Genomic DNA, 20,582 nt, shown 5'->3' with positions numbered 1-20,582 from the left:
CTGACATAAAGTTTTCATTTTTCCTGAATTAATAAGATTTCCTCAATGTGTTTTTTGGGTGTTGTGTGTGTGTGTGTGTGTGTGTGTGTGTGTGTGTGTGTGTGTGTTTTAATTTTTTATTTATTTATTTTTTTGCATACAGGGTCTCGCTTTGTTGCTGAGGCTGGAGTACAGTGGTGCTATCATGGCTCAATGCAGCCTTGACCTCCTGGGCTTAAGCGATCCTTCCCTCTCAGTCCCCTGGATAGCAGGGACTACAGGTGCACACCACCACACCTAGCTAATTTTTCTATTTTTTGTAGAGATGGGTTTTGCCATGTTGCCCAGGCTGGTCTCAAACTCATGGGCTCAAGCTATCAGCTTGGCTTCATTTCCCAAAGTGCCTGCACCCAGCCGATTTTCTCAATGTTTGATGTAATTGTGATTTCATGGATGTTAACTAAAACTCTTAATTTTCATTTTCTCAGTATGCTATTTTTTTTCTTTTTAGCCTTAGAACATATGAACCTGTTGAAAGAACTCTGCCTGAAATAATGTAATCAAATTATAGAGTTTAATCTTATTTTCAGGGCCTGTAAAAATTCTGAGAAGAAAGTGGGTTTTTTGTTGTTTTTTTTTTTTTACTGCCATTTTAATGTAATGTTAAGGTGTTCATGTATCACTAGAAGGTGTAGCTGTTTTCAGTGATTACTTAAAACAATGCAATAGGAACTTTTTGTTGTTGTTAAAATATAAAAGATTACTGTAGTAAGAGCAAGCATGACAGTTTGGCTCTGTGATGGGAGAGTCACATTCTAACTTTAGGAGGTGCTGTCTTTTTAATAGAAATGATACACTCAGAGGCTGGGCGCAGTGGCTTATGCCTGTAATCCCAGCACTTTAGGAGGCCAAGGTGGGCGGATCATGAAGTTAGGAGTTCGAGACCATCCTGGCCAACATGGTGAAACCCCGTCTCTACTAAAAATACAAAAATTAGCCCAGCGTGGTGGTGCGCATCTGTAATCCCAGCTAGTCGGGAGGCTGAGGCAGGAGAATTGCTTGAACCCGGGAGGCAGAGGTTGCTGTGAGCCAAGATGGCACCATTGCACTCCAGCCTGGGCAACAAGAGCAAGACTCTGTCTCAAAAAAAAGAAAAAAAGAAATGATGTACTCAGGATATCTCAGCCAGAATGAGGCATTTCTTAATTTTTATTTATTTATTTATTTTTTTTGAGACAGTCTCCCTCTGTTGCCCAGGCTGGAGTGCTGTGGCTCAAGGATTACTTAAAGCAGTGCAATGGGAACCTTTTGTTGTTGTTAAAATATTAAAGATTACTGCAGTAAGAACAAGCCTGACAGTTTGGCTCTCTGATGGGAGAGTTACATTCTAATTTCAGGAGGTACTGTCTTTTTAATAGAAATGATGTACTCTGGATATCTTAGCCAGTTCTACTGAGGCATTTCTTGATTTTTTTTTTTTTTTTTTGAGACAGAGTCTCGCTCTGTCGCCTAGGAGTGCAGTGGTGCAATTTTGGCTCACTGCAACCTCCACTTCCTGGGTTCAAGCAATTAATCCTGCCTCAGTCTCCCGAGTAGCTGAGATTACAGGCGCCTGCCACCACGCTTGGCTAATTTTTCTGTTTTTAGTAGAGATGGGGTTTCACCATGTTGGCTAGGCTGGTCTTGAACTGACCTTGTGATCCACCTGCCTCGGCCTCCCAAAGTGCTGGGATTACAGGCATGAGCCACTGCGATCGGCTACTGAGGCATATCTACTAAGACAGAACAGGTACACAGTCAAAAGTATCAGCTCTGAACATGTGCTGTGTAAGGATTTAGGAAGTGAATAGGGTATTTGCTTTATCCATCATTCAGATTCTATGATTATAAAGATTTTGTTTAACTGACTTCCTTTGTACTTTTTTTTCCTTTGTTGAAGTATTTAAAACAAATCTCAGACATCGTGTCATTTAATTCCTACATCCTCAGTGTGTATCTTTTTTAAAACAGGAATTTTTCTTTAGTACCCATAGTGCTGTTATCACATTTTATAAAATAAATAGTAATTTGGCCGTGCGTGGTGCCTCACGCCTGTAATCCCAGCACTTTGGGAGGCCGAGGCAGGTGGATCACCTGAGGTCGGGAGTTCGAGACCAGCCTGACTAACATGCAGAAACCCTGTCTCTACTAAAAATACAAAAATTAGCTGGGCATGGTGGCGCATGCCTGTAATCCCAGCTACTCAGGAGGCTGAGGCAGGAGAATCACTTGAACCTGGGAGGCGGACGTTGCGGTGAGCCGAGATCAAGCCAATGCACTCCAACCTGGGCAATAACAGCAAAACTCCGTCTCAAAAAAAAAAAAAAAAAAAAACCATCCTGGCTAACACGGGGAAACCCTGTCTCTACTAAAAATACAAAACATTAGCTGGGCCTGGTGGCAGGTGCCTGTAGTCTCAACCACTTGGAAGGCTGAGGCAGGAGAATGGTGTGAACCCGGGAGGCAGAGCTTGCAGTGAGCCCACATGGCACCACTGCATTCCAGCCTGGGTGACAGAGCAAGACTCCATCTCAAAAAATAAAAATAAATAAAAAATAAACAGATAGATAGGTAGATGGATAGATGGATAGATAGATAGATAGATAGATAGTAATTCAGTGGTAACCACACATAGTCAAATCACCCTAATTGAGTCAAGAATATATTTTTGCAGCTGGTTTGTTTTGAATATAGATTACATTTATTGTATCTCTTTGTAGTTCCCCTGCCTTTTCCCTTATTGCCTTGTATCAGAAGCCAGTTGTTCTGTGGTATGTCATGCATTCTCAATTTTTCTGTTTTCTTCTTGGGATGTCATTGATTACATCTGAGTTCATTTTGGGTTGGGGAGACAAATACTAAATGGTTCTGTGTATGTTGTATCATATGTCAGGAGGCACACAATATCTTTTCCTACTTTTAATTACGAAATGATTGAGAGCTCAATTGGTAATACCCTGCTCCCCTATCCCACCACCTCCTCATTGTAAGTTTTCTATTAATCTTTTATCGAATTCATTATTAATTTAATGCTTAACATCATTTTTTTCTTTAGGACTATGGTTCTCAAATTTTGGTGTGCAGTATAAACCCTTGGGGAGAGCTTGCTAAAAACACAGATTGCTTGATCCCATCTCCAGATTTTCTGATTCAGTAGGTTTGGGGCATAGGCTGAGAATTTGCATTTCTATTGCAATTTATAAAACCACCTCCCAAGTAATGCTGCTAGTCTAGGGCTATACACTGAAAACCACTGCAATTGGGGGTTTGTAAAGGGTGATTTCTGAATTCCTAGTTTTCTTCTGTGTTTATTAGCTGGAATTATTCTGTAAAGGACTGTTGTTTTCAATTGGGAGTATTTGGTTATCCTGAAATAATTTGTACAAGAAAGACAGGATACATTCTTAATTCTTTTCCATTTTCAGAGTGAGGAGTTGGTGCCCTTGTTACTTCCCAACAGTGAAGTTTTGCTTTTGTTTTTTTAAAGGATGTATCCTCTCCCAACATTCTTATTTATTTATTCTTACTGTTTTAAAAAGTATTATGCCGGGCATGGTGGCTCACGCCTGTAATCCCAGCACTTTGGGAGGCCGAGGTGGGTGGATCACCTGAGGTCGGGAGATCAAGACCAGCCTGACCAACATGGAGAAACCCCATCTCTACTAAAAATACAAAATTAGCCGGGCATGGTGGCACATGCCTATAATCCCAGCTACTACGGAGGCTGAGGCAGGAAAATTGCTTGAACCTGGGAGGCAGAGGTTGCGGTGAGTCGAGATCGTGCCATTGCACTCTAGCCTGGGCAACAAGAGTGAAACTCTGTCTCAAAAAAAAAAAAAAAAGTATTATGAATGCATGGATTTTTATGTATTCATTGTATCATGTATTCTTTTTTGTTACTCTCATTGTCCCGTCTTTGATGAATGGGAACCCGTTCAAGTTGGCTCCTGCAAAACTTTTTTGCCTTGATTAGCTATCCCTCCAAGGTACCCTGATTTCCTTTTGCTGGCAAATAGTATTTAAAAATCATTATCTGGTCATTGGCACTAATTACTGTTACAGTATTGCTTCTAGGCCTTTTCCAGACTAAACTAGGAAATATCACTGTTAGGCCAGGTGCAGTGGCACCTGTATCCCAGCACTTTGGGATGCTGAGGTGGGCAGATCACTTGAGGTCAGGAATTCGAGAGCGTCCTGGCCCACATGATGAAACCCTGTCTCTACTAAAAATACAAAAATTAGCTGGGTGTGGTGGTGTGCACCTGTAGTCCCTGCCACTTGCGAGGCTGAGGCAGGAGAATCACTTGAACCCAGGAGGTTGAGGTTGTGGTGAGCCGAGATTGTGCCACTGCCCTCCAGCTCTGGGCAATAGAGTGAGACGAGAAAGAAAGGAAGGAAGGAAGAAAGGAAGAGAGAGAACTTTTTAAAATCAGAAATTTAAATTAATATTTCCAAGTCAAGTTAACATTGTAAGATTTTTACTTTTTACTATGACTTCATGGTTTATCTCTTATTATTTTACACTGAAGCTTTGGTTACTAAAAATAGTAACTATTATAATATTGCATAACAATTTATCACAAAGCTTAGCTACTAAAACAAACATTTCTTATTTCACACAGTTCCTGAGGGTCAGAAATCCAGGAATAGCTTAGCTGAGTGGTTTCTGTCTCGTCTCTTATGAAACTGTTGACACAGTGTTGGCTAGGATTGCAGTTATCCGAAGGGTTAACTGGGGCTGGAGGATGTGCATTCAAATTCGAAACTGTTGGTCGACCACGTGGGCTTCTCCACAGCTCTAGTCATGACGGTGGCAGCTGGCTTCTCCCAAAATGCATAGTTCAGAGAAACAGTCCCAAACAGAATCTGCAGCATGTTTTACAACCTAATCTTGAAAGTGGCATATCATCAGTTATGTTCTACACTGTTGGTCATACAGAGTGACCCTGGTGTATAGCATGGGAGGGGACTGAAAACAGGAGTTAGATCATCAAGGACCATCTTAGAGGTCTGCGTATTTACATTTTCATACAGAGTATATACAGTATCTTCAAAATTATTGTTATCTAATTGTTAGACTACAGAATAAATTTTGAGATGTCTTTGGAGTATTAGTTTTTCTCAGTATCTGTTTCAGTAATTCTTTAAGTGCCAGTTTTCAGAGTGTGACATCCTTGTTAATTCCACAGTACTAACTTCTAAAGTTGCTAAGTGTTACATCGACAGTGTGATAAATAGGTAGTTAATCCAGTCGAGTATGTCTTTCATATTTAGAGATAGCTATTTTTTCATCTGCAAATTATTTGTATGCTTTTAAAGTGAAAATTATGTAAAAAGATGCCATTCGTGAAGGCTGGGTTTAATGTCTGCACGCCTGTAATCCTAACATTTTGGGAAGCTCATGAAGTGAGAGGATCGCTTGAGCACTGGAGTTTGAGATTAGCCTGGACAACATAGCAAAACCCCATCTCTACAAAAAAATGTAAAAATTGGCTGAGCATGTGGCATGTAACTGTAGTTCTAGCTCCTTAGGAGGCTGAGGTGGTGGATCACTTGAGCCCAGGAGGTAGAGGCTGCAGTGAGCTATTACTGTGCCACTGCAGTCCAGCCTGGGTAGCAGAGCAAGACCCTATCTCAAAAAAAGAAAGATGCATTCAGAGAAGTCTTGCTTATATCCCAGTCCTGTCCACCTGTATCTTCCCTCATCCCGTCATCAGTAGGGGATCATTACAATTTTTAAATCTATCCTTACATGTTTACTTTTGCATATTTACATTTGTTTATTTTTTTAAAATAGCTTTATTTAGACATTATTCACATACCATGAAATTTATCCATTTAAAGTATACTGTTTCATGGATTTTAGTATAATCTTAGAGTTGTATAGTCATCACCAGAATCAACTTTAGTACCTTTTAATCACCACCAAAAGAAACTTTGTACCCTTTAGCGGTTACTCCCCTTCCCTCCCATCTTTCCCCCTCCTCCCTACAGCCTAGGCATACGAATCTTATTTTTCTTCTCTACAGATTTACCTGTTCTGAATATTTTATTATAATAGTATCATGTTATGTGTAGCCTTTTGTGACTGGTTTCTTTCACCTGTATTCTCAAGGCTCATCCATGTTGTGATATGTGATAGTATTTCAATCTTTTTTTTTTTTTGAGACGGAGTCTGGCTCTGTCACCCAGGCTGGAATGCAGTAGTGTGATCTTGGCTCACTGCAACTTCCACCTCCCAGGTTTAAGCGATTCTCATGTCTCAGTCTCCCAAGTAGCTGGGATTACGGGTGTCTGCCACTACACCAGGATAAGTTTTTGTTATTATTTTTTTTGAGATGGAGTTTCTCTCTTGTTGCCCAACCTGGAGTACAATGGTGTAATCTCGGCTCACTGCAACCTCTGCCTCCTGGGTTCAAGCAATTCTCCTGCCTTGTCCTCCTGAGTAGGTGGGATTACAGTGGCCTGCCATCACACCCAGCTGATTTTTGTATTTTTAGTAGAGACAGGGTTTCACCATGTTGGCCAGGCTGGTCTCGAACTCCTGACCTCAGGTGATCCACCTGTCTTGGCCTCCCAAAATGCTGGGATTACAGGCGTGAACCACCATGCCCGACCTAATACTTAAAAAAAAAAAATTTTTTTTAACCTTTTTTTTTCCTTTTTCTTTTTTTGAGATAGAGTCTCACTCTGTTGCCCAGTCTGGAGTGCGGTAGTGGGATCTCGACTCACTGCAACTTCCACCTCCCTAGGTTCAAGTCATTCTCCTGCCTCAGCCTCCTGAGTAACTGGGATTACAGGCATGCATCACCATGCCCAGATGATTTTTGTAGTTTTATTAATAGTAGAGAAAGGGCTAGCTGGGCGTGGTGGCTCATGCCTGTAATCCCAGCACTTGGGGAGGCCGACGTCGGCAGATCACGAGGTCAGGAGATCAAGACCATCCTGGCTAACACAGTGAAACCTCATCTCTACTAAAAATACAAAAAATTAGCCAGGCGTGGTGGCAGGCGCCTGTAGCCCCAGTTACTCGGGAGGCTGAGGCAGGAGAAGGGCATGAACCTGGAAGGCAGAGCTGACAGTGAGCCGAGATGGCACCACTGCACTCCAGCCTGGGTGACAGAGTGAGACTCCGTCTCAAAAAAAGAAAAAAAATAGTAGACAAAGGGCTTTGCCATGTTGGCCATCCATCTCCCTCAGCCTTCCAAAGTGCTGGGATTACAGGTGTCAGCCACTGCTCCTGGCCTGAATATACCACTTTTACCTATCATCAGTTGATGAACATTTGGGTTATTTCGTTTTTCTGGTAATGAGTAATGCTGCTGTGGACATTCATGTACAAATTTTCATATGAGGCTGGGAGCAGTGGCTCTTGCCTATAATTCCAGCACTCTGGGAGGCTGAGGTGGGCAGATGACTTGAGGTCAGGAGTTTGAGACCAGCCTGGCCAACATGGTGAAATCCCGTCTCTACTAAAAATACAAAAATTACCCTGGCATGGTAGCATGCACCTGTAATCCCAGCTATTCAGGAGACTGAGGCAGGAGCATCAGAATCACTTGAACCTGGGAGGCAGAGGCTGTGGTGAGCTGAGATCACACCACTGCACCCCAGCCTGAGTGAAAAGTGAGACTCTGTCTCAAAAGAATAAATAAATAAAAATTTTTTTCATGTGGCCTTAGATTTTCATTTCTCCTGAAGAGGAATTGCTATGTTGGAACTGCCAAACTTTTCCAAAGCAGCTGCATCGTTTTGTATTTCTTTCAGTAATGTACAAGTGTTCCAGTTTCTCCACATCCTCATAAATAACTGATACTGTCTTTGGTTTGGGTTTTGTCCATTCTTGTGGTTATGAAGTGTCATTATGGTTTTTTGTATTTTTGTTTTGCTTTGAGATGAAGTCTTACTCTGTCGCCCAGGCTGGAGCAACCTTCACTTCCTGGGTTCAAGCAATTCTCCTGCCTCACCGTCCCAAGTAGCTAGGGTTATAGGCATACACCACCACGCCAGGCTGATTTTTGTGTTTTTTGTAGAAATGGAGCTTCTCCATGCTTCCCAGGCTGGTCTCGAATTCCTGAGCTCAAACGATCCCCCTACTTCAGCCTCCAGAGTAGCTGGGATTATAAGCATGCACCACTGTGCCTGTTCCAGTTTTGTATTTTTAGTAGAGACTGAATTTCACCATGTTGGCCAGGCTGGTCTTGAACTCCTGACCTCAAATGATCCGGCTGCCTCACCTTCCCAAAGCACTGAGATTTTAGATGCGAACCACCGTGCCCAGACTATAGGTTATCTTTTTACTTGCTTGATGGTATTCTTTGTAACACAGTTTTTAATTTTTATGAAGTTCAATTTATGTTTGTTTTTTCTTTTCTTGCTTGCATTCCTGATGTCATATCAAACAAAGCATTGCCTAACTCAAGGCCACAGAGATTCACCCCTATGAAACTCCCATAAAACTCCTAGAGTTTTATAGTTTAGCTCTTAACATTTAGGTCTACAGTCTCTTTTGAGTTAATTTTTGTATATGATACGAGAGTAGTGGTCCAGGTTTTTCCTTTTGCTTGTGGATATCCATTGTCCCTACGTCATTTGTTGAAAAGGCTCTTCTTTCCTCTTGTTTGTTTATTTGTTTTTGAGATGGAGTCTTGCTCTGTCGCCCAGGGTGGAGTGCAGTGGCGCTATCCAAGCTCACTGCAACCTCCGCCTCCCGGATTCAAGCGATTCTCCTGCCTCAGCCTTCTGAGTAGCTGGGATTACAGGGGTGTGCCACCATGCCCAGCTAATTTTTGTATTTTTAGTAGAGACGGGGTTTCACCATGTTGGTCAGGGTGGTCTTGAACTCCTGACCTCGTGATCTGCCTGCCTCCTAGCACTCTGGGAAGCTGAGAGGCTGAGGTGGGAGGATCACTTGAGCTCAGGAGTTTGAGACCAGCCTGTACCATTACGCCTGGCTAATTTTAGTATTTATCTTAAAGTATAAAATGTGAATCCAGTGTATCTTGTTCTAAATGACTATCCAAGATGTTTTAACCAGTTTTATTAGTCTGTAATTTACATACAATAAAATGCTCGTCTTTTTATGTTTACATTTTAATGAGTTTTGACAAATATATTTGCTCATGTAACTACTTGCTTCATCAGTGAAGATGGAAAACATTGTGCCTGTTCCTCTTCTCTGTCCAACTGTACTTTATTGCCACTAGCTCCAGTTAACCAGTGATCTACCTTCTTTTACTGTAGATTACATTTATCCTCTCTAGATTTCTTTTTCTTTCTTTCTTTTTTTTTTTTTTTTTTTAATTTAGGGTTGTTTTTTTTTTACTTAAAGAAAATTTTTTATGGAAACGTCTCATTATATTGCCCAGGCTGGTCTTGAACTCCTGAGCTCAAGTGATCCTTCCACCTCAGCCTCCCAGAGTGCTAGGATTACAGATGTGAGCCACCTCAGCCAGCCCCTAGATTTTTTTTTTAATAAATGGAATCAAACAGCATATAACAGGGGTGTTCAATCTTTTGGCTTCCCTAGGTCACATTGGAAGAAGAATTGTATTGGGCCACACATAAAATACACTAACACACTAACGATAGCTGATGAACAACAACAAAAAAATAGCAAAACTTAATAATGTTTTAAGAAAGTTTATGAATTTGTGTTGGGCCACATTCAGAGCCGTCCCAGGACGCAAGTTGGACAAGCTTGGTATATAATTTCATGTGTGTAGTAATTTGAGCTTCATGTTAATATCAGCTTATTCCTTTTTTTGTTTGTTTTTGAGATGGAGTCTTGTCCAGTCTCCCAGAATTGGTCTGCAATTCTATTGCCTCAGCCTCCGAAGTAGCTGGGATTGCTGGCACGTGCCACCACGCCTGGCTGATTTTTGTGGGTTTTTTTTTTCTTTGTTTAGCAGAGACGGGGTTTCACCATGTTGACCAGGCTGATCTCAAACTCCTGCCCCCAAATGATCCACCTGCCTTGGCCTCCCAAAGTGCTGGGATTACAGGCGTGAGTCACTGCGCCCAGCCAGCTTATTCCTTTTTTTGCTGGGTAGCATTTCATTTTATGATTATACCACAGTTAATTTACCCATTACTAGTCGATGGACATTTGAGTTATTGCCAACTTTTGGCTATTATGAATGAAGCTGCTGTGAGCATTTGTGTACAAGTATTTGTGTTTTTATTTCTTTTAGTTAAATACCTAGAATTGGAATTGCTGAGGTATGGTAAGTGCATATTTTATTTTTTAAAAAATTTATTTTATTTTATTTATTTATTTATTTTTTGAGATGAAGTCTCACTCTGTTGCCCAGGCTGGAGTTCAGTGGCGTGATTTCAGCTCATGGCAACCTCCCCCTCCTGGGTTCAAGCAATTCTCCGCCTCAGCCTCCCAAGTAGCTGGGATTACAGATGCGCACCACCACGCCTGGCTAATTTTTTTGTATTTTTAGTAGAGACGGGGTTTTACCACGTTGGCCAGGCTGGTCTCGAAATCCTGACCTCAAGTGATCCACCTGCCTCAGCCTCCCAAAGTGTTGGGATTACAGGTGTGAGCCACCACACACTGCCTGGTAAATACATATTTCAATTAATAAGAAATTAGCAATCTTCCAAAGTGATTGTATCATTTTACATTCCAGCTGATCAGGTTCATATGCAAGTTCCAAGTGTTCTGCATCCTTGCCAACACTTGGTATTGTCTTATCTTTTTAATTTCAACAGGTCTTATGGGTGTCATATGGTTACCTCATTGTGATCTTAAATGTGCATTTCCCTGATGATGACTGATGAGGAACACCTCGTCGTGTGTGTGTGTTTTTGGCTATCAACCTTTTTTTAGTAAATTGTTCAAATCTTTTTTCATTTATTTATTTATGAGGTGGAATCTCACTCTGTTGTCCAGGCTGGAGTGCAGTGGTGCCATCTTGGCTCACTGCAACCTCTGCCTGCCAGATTCAAGCGATTCTCCTGCCTCAGCCTCCCAAGTAGCTGGGATTACAGGCATGCGCCACCATGCCTGGCTAATTTTGTATTTTTAGTGTAAATGGGGTTTCACCATGTTGGTCAGACTGGTCTCTAACTCCTGACCTCAAGTGGTCTACCCGCCTCGGCCTCCCAAAGTGCCGAGATTACAGGTGTGAGCCACTGTGCCCGTCCTAACGTTTCTTTTTGTCTCAGTGTTTCTGGCTGGGTGCAGTGGCTCATGCGCGTAATTCCAGCACTTTGGGAGGCCAACCTGGATGGATCATTTGAGCCAGGAGTTTGAGACAAGCCTGAGGAACATGACAAAACCCTGTGTCTGAAAAAAAAAAAAAAAGGAAAAATTAGCCAGGCACAGAAGCATGGTCCCAGCTATTTGGGGGGCTGAGGTGGGACAGTCGCTTGAGCGAGGTTGTGAGGGGTTTGAGGGGTGATGGAGGCGAGATGGAGGCTGCAGTGAGCTGAGATTGCACCACTGCACTCCAGCCTGGGCAATAGAGCCAGACCCTGTCTCAAAAAAAAAAAATCGTGTTTCTTTTCCTGCTGTGAAAAGTAAAGTTACTGCTTTTAGTAAATTATTTTAAGTTATTTATATATTCTGGTTACAAATCCTTTTTCAGATGCAGGTATTGTGAATATTTTCTCCCAGTCTGCAGTTTTTTTGAAGAGCCAGTATTGTTAATTTTAATTGAAGCCTTATTTATCAAGCTTTTCTCTTAAGGTTCATGCTTTTTTGTATCATAATAAGAAATCTTTTACCTACCCTAGGTTATGAATGTTTTTATGGTTAGGTGTATGTTTGATTTCAGTTAGGTTTTGTGTAGGGTGTGATGTAAAGGTCGAGCTTCATTTTCTCCACCATAAATATTTACTCAGTTTCTCTGGCACCAGCTTCTGTTTTACATTGATGGCTTTATTTTTTTTCTCTTTTTGAAACAAGAGTCTCGATATTGTCACCCAGGCTGGAGTGCAGTAGTGTGACCTTGGCTCACTGCAACCTCCACTTCCAGGGTCAAGCAATTCTGCCTCAGCCTTCTGAGTAGCTGGGATTACAGGTGCCCGCCACTACAGGCCCAGCTAATTTTTTTTGTTTTTTTTTTTTGTTTGTTTAGATGGAGTCTCGCTCTTTTGCCCAGGCTGGAGTGCAGTGGCTGGATCTCGGCTCACTGCTAGCTCCGCCTCCCAGGTTCACGCCATTCTCCTGCCTCAGCCTCCCAATTAGCTGGGACTACAGGTGCCTGCCAGCATGCCTGGCTAATTTTGTTTGTGTATTTCTAGTAGAGACAGGGTTTCACCATGTTGGCCAGGCTAGTCTCGAACTCCTGACCTCAGGTGTTCTGCTCGTCTCAGCCTCCCAAAGTTCTGGGATTACAAGCATGAGCCACTGTGCCCAGCTTTATTGAATTCAGTTGACCATATACGTATATATGTCTATTTGTGAACTGTTTCGTTGTATTGATCTTTGTATGTATCCTTATGCCAATTCTCTCTTTATTGCTGTTACTTTGTAATCAACCTTTAAGTCAGTTCATATAAGTCTCCCGTTTATAGTCTCCTCAAAATTGTTCTTATTCTGTGTTCTTTGAATTTCCAAATAAATTTTAGAATCAGCTTGGTATTGTGCACTGAATCTTTGTATCAGTTCTGAGAGAAATATCTTCACAATATGGAATCTTCATTGATGTCATCATATACTGCTCCATTTACTTAAGTCTTAAGTTTCACCAGTGTTTTCTAGTTTTCTTTGTATCAATTTTGTGCCACTTTCTTAAATTTATCCCTTAGTATTTCATCTGTTTTGTGCTGTTATGAGTGATGTTTTAAAAACTTCCATTTGTTTATTCGTAAATAGAGATGTACTTGATTTTTTAATTTGATCTTGTATCTTGATGTGTTGGTAAGCCCACTGTTTCTGGCAGTCCTTTAAGACTTAAACATACAGTCATGATCTAATCACCATGTTGGTGGTTTTGTTGTTGTTGGTTTTTTTTTTTTTTTTTGGCCTTATTGTACTGGTGCGTTACTGAAAAAAGCATGAGATTTTGCCATGCTTCCATTCTTAGGGGTGAAACTGTCTTTCACTATTAAGCATAGAGTTAGGTGTTACTTCAGTTCCTAATTTGCAGAGAGGTGGGGTTGTTAGTTCTTTTTAATCATGAATGGTTGTTGGATTATGTTCAAATACTTTTTTATCATCTACTAAGTATATCATATTGACCAGGTACAGCGACTCATACCCGTAACCTCAGAGCTTTGGGAGGCCAAGGCAGGAGGATCGCTTGAGGCCAGGAGTTCAAGACCAACCTGGGTGATGTAGGAATACCCCATATCTACAAAATAATTTTAAAATTTGCTGAGTGTGGTGGCACACACCTGTAGTCCTAACTACTTGAGAGGCTGAGGAAGGAGGATTGCTTGTGCCCAGTAGTTTAAAGCTGCAGTGAGCTGTGATTGCACCACTGTACTCCAGCCTGGGTGACAGAAGGAGACCCTGTATTTAAAGTGCAAGTGTGTGTGTGTGTGTGTCGTGCCCGCGCGCATGGATAGATAGATAATAATGTAATTCCATTATGGTCGTACAAACTGTTATGAAATGTCATTTTATCATATACCAAGTGTCCCATTTGTGGTTGAATTTGTTTCTGGATTTTTCACTCTGCTTCACTAATCTAATAGGATTACCTTTTCCTCCACTCACTGCCAACACTGATTTTTTTGTTTTTTCAGGTTACCTTGAATTTTGTTTATTTTTCCATATGAACTCTAAAATTACTACTAAAAAAATCAGTTGCCTTTTTAAAACCAACTGATCTTTAAAATATATCTTGGCTGGGCCCGGTGGCAGGCACCTGTAATTCTAACTACTTGGGAGACTGAGGCAGAAGAATTGCTTGAGCCTGGGAGGTGGAAGTTGTAGTTGAGCTGAGATCGTGCCCCTGTACTCCAGCCTGGGTGACAGAGCAAGACTCCCTCTTTAAAAAAAAAAAAATCCCACAGAAAAGATAAATGTTTTTACAATTAATTTGTTCCAATTAGGGTCCAAATCAGGCTTGCAAATTGGATTTGTTTATATGTTGAAGTCTTTTTTTTTTGTAATTGTTTCATATTGTGGTAACTTTTTTTTTTTTTTTTGAGATGGAGTCTTACTCTGTCACCTAGGCTGGAGTACAGTGGCACAATCTCAACTCACTGCAACCTCCCCTTCTGGAGTTCAAGGAGTTCTCCTGCCTCAGCCTCCCAAGTAGCCCAGCTTTTGTATTTTTAATAGAGATGGGGTTTCACCATGTTGGCCAGCCTGGTCTTGAACTCCTGACCTCAAATGATCCACCCACCTCGGCCTCCCAAAGTGCTGGGATTAGAGGTGTGAGTCACCACTCCCAGCCTTGTGGTAACTTTTTATTATGAACGTTTTGAGACATTAATAACCTAGGCCAGTCATGTTTCATTCCTACCCATTGTCTCTTAAGCTATATGACCACTGGATTATTTTGAAGCAAATTCTAGACATTGCATCCGTTTATCCACCAACATTTTAATGTGTATCTTGAAGTCGGTTTTGGTTTTGGTTTTTGTTTTTGAGATGGGGTCTCGCTTTGTTGCCCAGGCTTGGAGTGCAGTAGTGCAATCATAGCTCACTGCTGCTTCGAATTCCTGGTCTCAAGAGATCCTCCCTCCTCAGCCTCTCAAGCAGCTGTGACTACAGGCACATGCCACCTTGCCAACTTTTCTTTTCTTGTCTTGTCTTTCTTCTTCTTTGTTTTTTGTCTGTTTTTTTGAGAGAGTGTCTCACCGTCTTGCTATCTTGCCCAGGCTGGTCCTAAACTCCAGGGCTTAAGATATCTTTCCACCTCAGCCTCCTAAAGTGCTGGGATTACAGGCAAGCACTTTAGGAGGTGCTGGATGAGCCATCACACCCAGCCAAGTCATAGGTTTTTTTGTTTGTTTTTTGAGACAGAGTCTAACTCTGTCACCTGAGCTGGAGTGCAGTGGCATGATCTCAGCTCAGTGCAGTCTTGACCAAGTGGACTCAGGTGATCCTCCCAAGTAGCTGGGACTAAAGGTGCATGCCGCCATACCTGGCTAATTTTTGTATTTTTTGTAGAGACAAGGTTTTGAATTCCTGAGCTCAAGCAGTCTGCTCGCCTTGGCTCCCAAGGTGCCAGTATTACAGGCGTGAGCCACTGCACTCAGCCCTCATAGTTTTAATTATAGTTTTTCCCTTAGTTTTTGTCTTCTTCATATCTTTGTACAGTCCAACTTGCCTTGTATTTTTTTCCTACCATCTGAATTTTGCTGACTGTATCCTTGTGTTGATATTTAAAGTAGACTTCTGTCCCCTGTAATCTTTGTAAATGGATAGTAGATAATGGAGGCTTGGTAAGATTTTTTTTTCCCCCATTGTTTCACAGATGTATGTACTTTCAGTGAGGAGTCATGTAATGTAATCAGTCTTTTTCCTGATAGGAGTAGCCAGTGAGTTCCTAGATGTTTATTTCCCTTTAGTGCCTTACTTTTTTGTTGTTGTCTTTTAGCAGCCATTGATAATTGTCTCGCCCAAGATCCATTATTTCCTTAGGGGTTACAGAATGGTGACATTCTTTTTCTTTCATCCCTTCTTCAATTATTACCTGGAATATTTTTATAAAGAAAAACTTTACCATATCCAGCTGTTTGGTTACCCTGAGGAAGAGTAATTTAAAATATTAATCATTTCCCTTTTTAAGGCAGTCTTCAAAATAATGAGTTGGTTTTCTGCTGTCCTCCAAAGGTAACCAATGAGATGGGTTTTTTTGTTGTTGATTCTATTGTTTTTTTGTCGTTGATTGTATATTGTCAGTAGAAACCTAGGGTTTTTTTTTTTTTTTTTTTTTTAATTTTTGAAGGCAAGGTCACTCTGTTACCTAGGCTGGAGTGCAGTGGGATGATCTGGGCATACTGCAGCCTCACTTCCCAAGCTAAGGCAATCCCCCCACCTCAGCCCCCCAAGTAGCTGGGACTACAGGCGAGCACCACCGTGCCCGGCTTAATTTTTGTGTGTTTTATAGAGACAGGGTTTCACCATGTTGCCCAGGCTGGTGTCAAACTCCTGAGCTCAAGCAGTCTGCCTGTGTCAGCCTTACAAAGTGGTGGGACTACAGGCATGAGCCACCATGGCAGGCTAGAATCACAATAAACTTACAAATTAACTTGAGAAGAAATGATTGATGTCTTTATGATGTTGAGTCTTCCTATTCAAGAACAAAGTATACCTTCAGTAGCATATTAAAGTTTATCCTTGGCTGGATGCGGTAGCTCATGCATGTAATTCCAACTCTTTGGGAGGTGGAGGTGGGCAGATCACCTGAGGTCAGGAGTTCAAGACCAGCCTGGCCAACATGGTGAAACCCCATCTCTACTAAAAATACAAAAACAAGTATTAGCCAGGCATGGTGCTCCCCTGTAGTCCCATCTACTCTGGAGGCTGAGGGAGGAGAATCACTTGAACCCAGGAGGCAGAGATTGCAGTGAGCCAAGATTGCACCACTGCACTTCAGCTTGGGTGACCAAGCGAGACTCTGTCTCAAAGAAAATAAATAAATAAAAATAAAGTTTATCCTTAAGATTTTGTACATTTTTTCCAGTGTATGCCTTAGGTAGGTTCTTTTTTAATGTTAATGTAACCCAGGGACTTCTCTTCCATTGCATCTTCTAACTAATTACTTATGAAGTACCACATATGAAGGCTACTGCTGTCTGTATGTTAGTTTTTACCCTGCTCCTTTACTAAATTCCAATCCTTTGAGGTGTTGAATAAAAATATTTTTAACATTTTTCAAATAACAGGCAGAGTCAAGGACTTGGTTTCTTTTCTTCCCCTCCTATCCCCTCCCCTCCCCTTTTTTGAGACAGGGTCTCACTTCTTTGCCCAGGCTGGAGTGCAGTGGTGTAATCATGGCTCACTGCGGCATCTGCCTCCCTGTCTGAAATGTTCCTCCCACCTCAACCTCCTGAGTAGCGGGGACCATAGACGCACAGCATTGCGGCTGGCTAGTATTTTTGTATTTTTTATGGAGACAGGGTCTCCCCATGTTGCCCAGGCTGGTCCCAAACTCCTGAGCTCAAGTAGTCTGCTCATCCTGGCCTCCTAAAGTGCAGGGATTATAAGCGTGAGCCACTGCACCTGGCCTGGGGATCATGTTTTAACATGAAAATTAGTGGAGACGCACCATATCTAAATAATAGCACCATAGTATACTTGACTGGCTTTTTAATTATTTTTTAAATATATGAGAAGGTAATAAGTAACAAAGTAGTAATAGTGAATAGTTCAAGCTCAGTTAGTGAGCATAATTGGACAAACTTTCATTTGATAAAAGTGATAGTTTTCAGTGGCTTTTTGTCTACCAAAAGGAGGTACTTTTTAAATACATGCATCCAAGATAAAATGTAAAAAAATTTTCAGGTTTACTTTTCCACATAGATAAAATAACATGTAACGACCTCTCCCAAATTTCAGCAACAGTCAGTGAATGTTTAGCCACAAATTTGCAGTTAATTATATAATCAGTTCTTAGGATTTTATGAACAAGTTCTATATTCTTTGTGCCTTATACCTAGTTGTAAGCAGTCATTCCATAATTCTTTTCCTGAAGTGGCTTGGTTAATACCACACCAGAAACAGGTCACAGACAATAGTGTTGTAAGAAATGTGCGAGGAAAGAGGCACATGGAAAGTAGCTAGCTTGTGCTGGAGGAACTGGAAAAAAACCTCACATTGGAGACAACAGTTGAGCTGAATTCTTAACTGGAGTTGTAACAGGGAGAGGCCCTTACACACAGACCACCTGTGTGGATTTAAGATAAGACATAGAGTAATCTTTTAAAAGAACTATTATGTAGAAACCTGCTATATGCTACATGGTGCTGTGTTATACTGGGTTTGAGAAAGAATGGGAAGTGTTACAAGGAATCGGTGGTAGGAAATGAAGGAAGATAGAAAGTTAGCGTTGGATCTGTTGTGGCTCTTTGGTCATACTTTTGTTTTTCTCAAAATGAATGCAGTGCCTGTCCCAGAAAATATCATATGAGAAGTGATTTCAAAATGCTGTAAGAGACTATTCCAGGGACTTGATCAAGTCTGAGGGCCATGAGAGAAAGTCTCTCTGAGGAAGTTGCTTTCAAGCTGACACCTGAAGGATGAGGCAGAATTATCCCAGTTGGGATTTGGGAACTGGTGTTTGAGGCTGAGGACTAGCATGCATGATATGCAAACAACCCAGAGTGGCAGAAGTGGGAGTGGTATGAGATGGCATCAGAGACGCAGATGCAGGGTCAAATCATTCAGAACCTCCTAGACCATGTGAACACATGTATTATGCTGTGGAGATACTATTTAATAGGCAGTGTGCTTTTTTTCTGCAGTACCAAATATGCCCCAACAGCGGCAAGACCAGCATCATCAGAGTGCCATGATGCATCCAGTGTCAGCAGCGGGCCCACCGATTGCAGCCACCCCACCAGCTTACTCCACGCAATATGTTGCCTATAGTCCTCAGCAGTTCCCAAATCAGCCCCTTGTTCAGCATGTGCCACATTATCAGTCTCAGGTAAGGCTGGTAGGGCTAACTGTTAATTTTTGTACCATTTAAAAAAGCTTTTAATATGGTAAAGGGATTTTCCTTTATAATTTTTGCTTTTGTGTGATGGTAGGGTAGATAGATAAGGACTTGGGGACTCTTTTTAATATATATTCGAAGGTTACTGATCATTGTAACAGGTTCAGAGGAAACAGCCAAGAAAGATTTGAGAGTTCACAATTGTTTCTGGAAATCTGGAAACCATGGAGTTAAAAATCTTTAAAGTCTGCTTGGCTCTATTTGCAGTATTGATGTTCTTTCTTTATTTTTTGTTTGAACACAGCATCCTCATGTCTATAGTCCTGTAATACAGGGTAATGCTAGAATGATGGCACCACCAACACATGCCCAGCCTGGTTTAGTATCTTCTTCAGCAACTCAGTACGGGGCTCATGAGCAGACGCATGCGATGTATGGTAGGAAGCACTTTGTTTGTCTTTTCCAGTGTGTGTGACTCTTCTTAATTTAAGTGTCTGAAAACATACTCTAAGAATAACCTGACCTTTTATGACATTGAGGGTCAAGAATCTGAAGGAAAAGATGAACTTATTTCTTTGCCTGACTTGCTTTATAAGTCTTGGCAAATAGTTTCTACTTCTGTACCTGGTCTTCAGATCTCTCTCCTGCTTTAACTAAAATGTAATGATGTTTATAATGGCAAAGCATCTTTGTGGAGAAAGGTACCTTTCTCCTCTTCCTCATCAGTATTACGCTTTGGTATATCCTATGATGTGCAAGAGAATTTTATAATAATAAAAGCATAAAAGCGTTTTCCAGCATGAAAACATTCTGCTTCACTACTTGATCTGTGGGTCACGGGCATTCGTTTTTTTTGTTTGTTTGTTTGTTTTGCTGTTTGTTATAATGATAATGCTATGTTTCTACATCATGCTGTATTTTAAGTGGTTGAATATTATGTAATATTAGATATATTTTAGACATGATTCACACTTTTTAACCAATGTAAACAGAATGCTGAAATGAAAATGAGAAGTATTTTATGTAAAACTAAGCAGTATTTATATGTGACAATAATAAGCAAAAACCCATCTTCATTTTGTGACTAAACAGAGAAATTTGTGTAGATCAACTTAGCAGCTGTCTAAAGTACCAAAATAACAGATTTTTCACTGTTGATAATTTAAAATTAAATGTCCACTTGTATATCTTATGATATAGAATTAATGGATTGCTTCAAATGTTTTTCAGAATATGCTTTTAAATAGTACTGATTTCATTAAGATATTTTGTTCTGAATATTTCTGAGAACTGTAGTGTCATTTAGTTTTCCTATTTGCATTTTTGGTTTTTTGGAGTAGGGGATAATTTTGGTTTACTCATACAGTTGAAAAGTGTACTGCTATGAGAATGAGATGACAGTTACATGCAGCTACATGGACATTTCATTTTTAAAACCTCTTTTAAACTTTTTGAAATGCTAAGAATATAAAATTTTTATTTTTTAAGTTTAGATGTCCTGAACAAGTATGTCTAGGCAAAACTGAGTTATTTAGGAATTTACAGGCTGGGCACAGTGGCTCACGACTGTAATCCCAGCACTTTGGGAGGCCAAGGCGGGTGGGTCATGAGGTCAGGAGATCAAGACCAGCCTGGCCAACATGGTGAAACCCCGTCTCTACTAAAAATACAAAAAATTGGCCGGGTGCGGTGGCATGCGCCTGTAGTCCTGGCTACTCAGGAGGCTGAGGCAGCAGAATTGCTTGAACCCAGGAGGCAGAGGTTGCAGTGAGCTGAGATCGCACCATTGCACTCCAACCTGGGCGACAGAGCAAGACTCTTATTAAAAAAAAAAAAAAAAAGAATTTACGGATTTCAGGCTGGATGTGGTAGCTCACGCCTGTAATCCTAGCACTTTTGGAGGCCTAGGCGGGCGGATCACCTGAGGTCAGGAGTTCGAGACCAGCCTGGCCAACATGGTGAAACCCTGTCTCTATTAAAAATACAAAA

General features: G+C 41.1%; 1 protein-coding gene across 1 annotated transcript in view; it reads left to right on the top strand.

The window, feature by feature from the left end:
- Positions 1–20,582, top strand: part of ATXN2 (ataxin 2) — a 108,365-nt gene that overhangs the window by 71,437 nt on the left and 16,346 nt on the right. Inside the window, exons 16-17 of the mRNA XM_011936608.1 lie at positions 18,400–18,584; positions 18,898–19,030. Of these exons, the coding sequence (XP_011791998.1) occupies positions 18,400–18,584; positions 18,898–19,030 (318 nt within the window). The remainder of the gene's footprint in view (positions 1–18,399; positions 18,585–18,897; positions 19,031–20,582) is intronic.

Source organism: Colobus angolensis, unplaced genomic scaffold (genome assembly GCF_000951035.1).
Source record: "Colobus angolensis palliatus isolate OR3802 unplaced genomic scaffold, Cang.pa_1.0 Scaffold10, whole genome shotgun sequence".
Taxonomy (NCBI): Eukaryota; Metazoa; Chordata; class Mammalia; order Primates; family Cercopithecidae; genus Colobus; species Colobus angolensis.
This window is presented reverse-complemented; position numbering and strand designations above follow the sequence as displayed.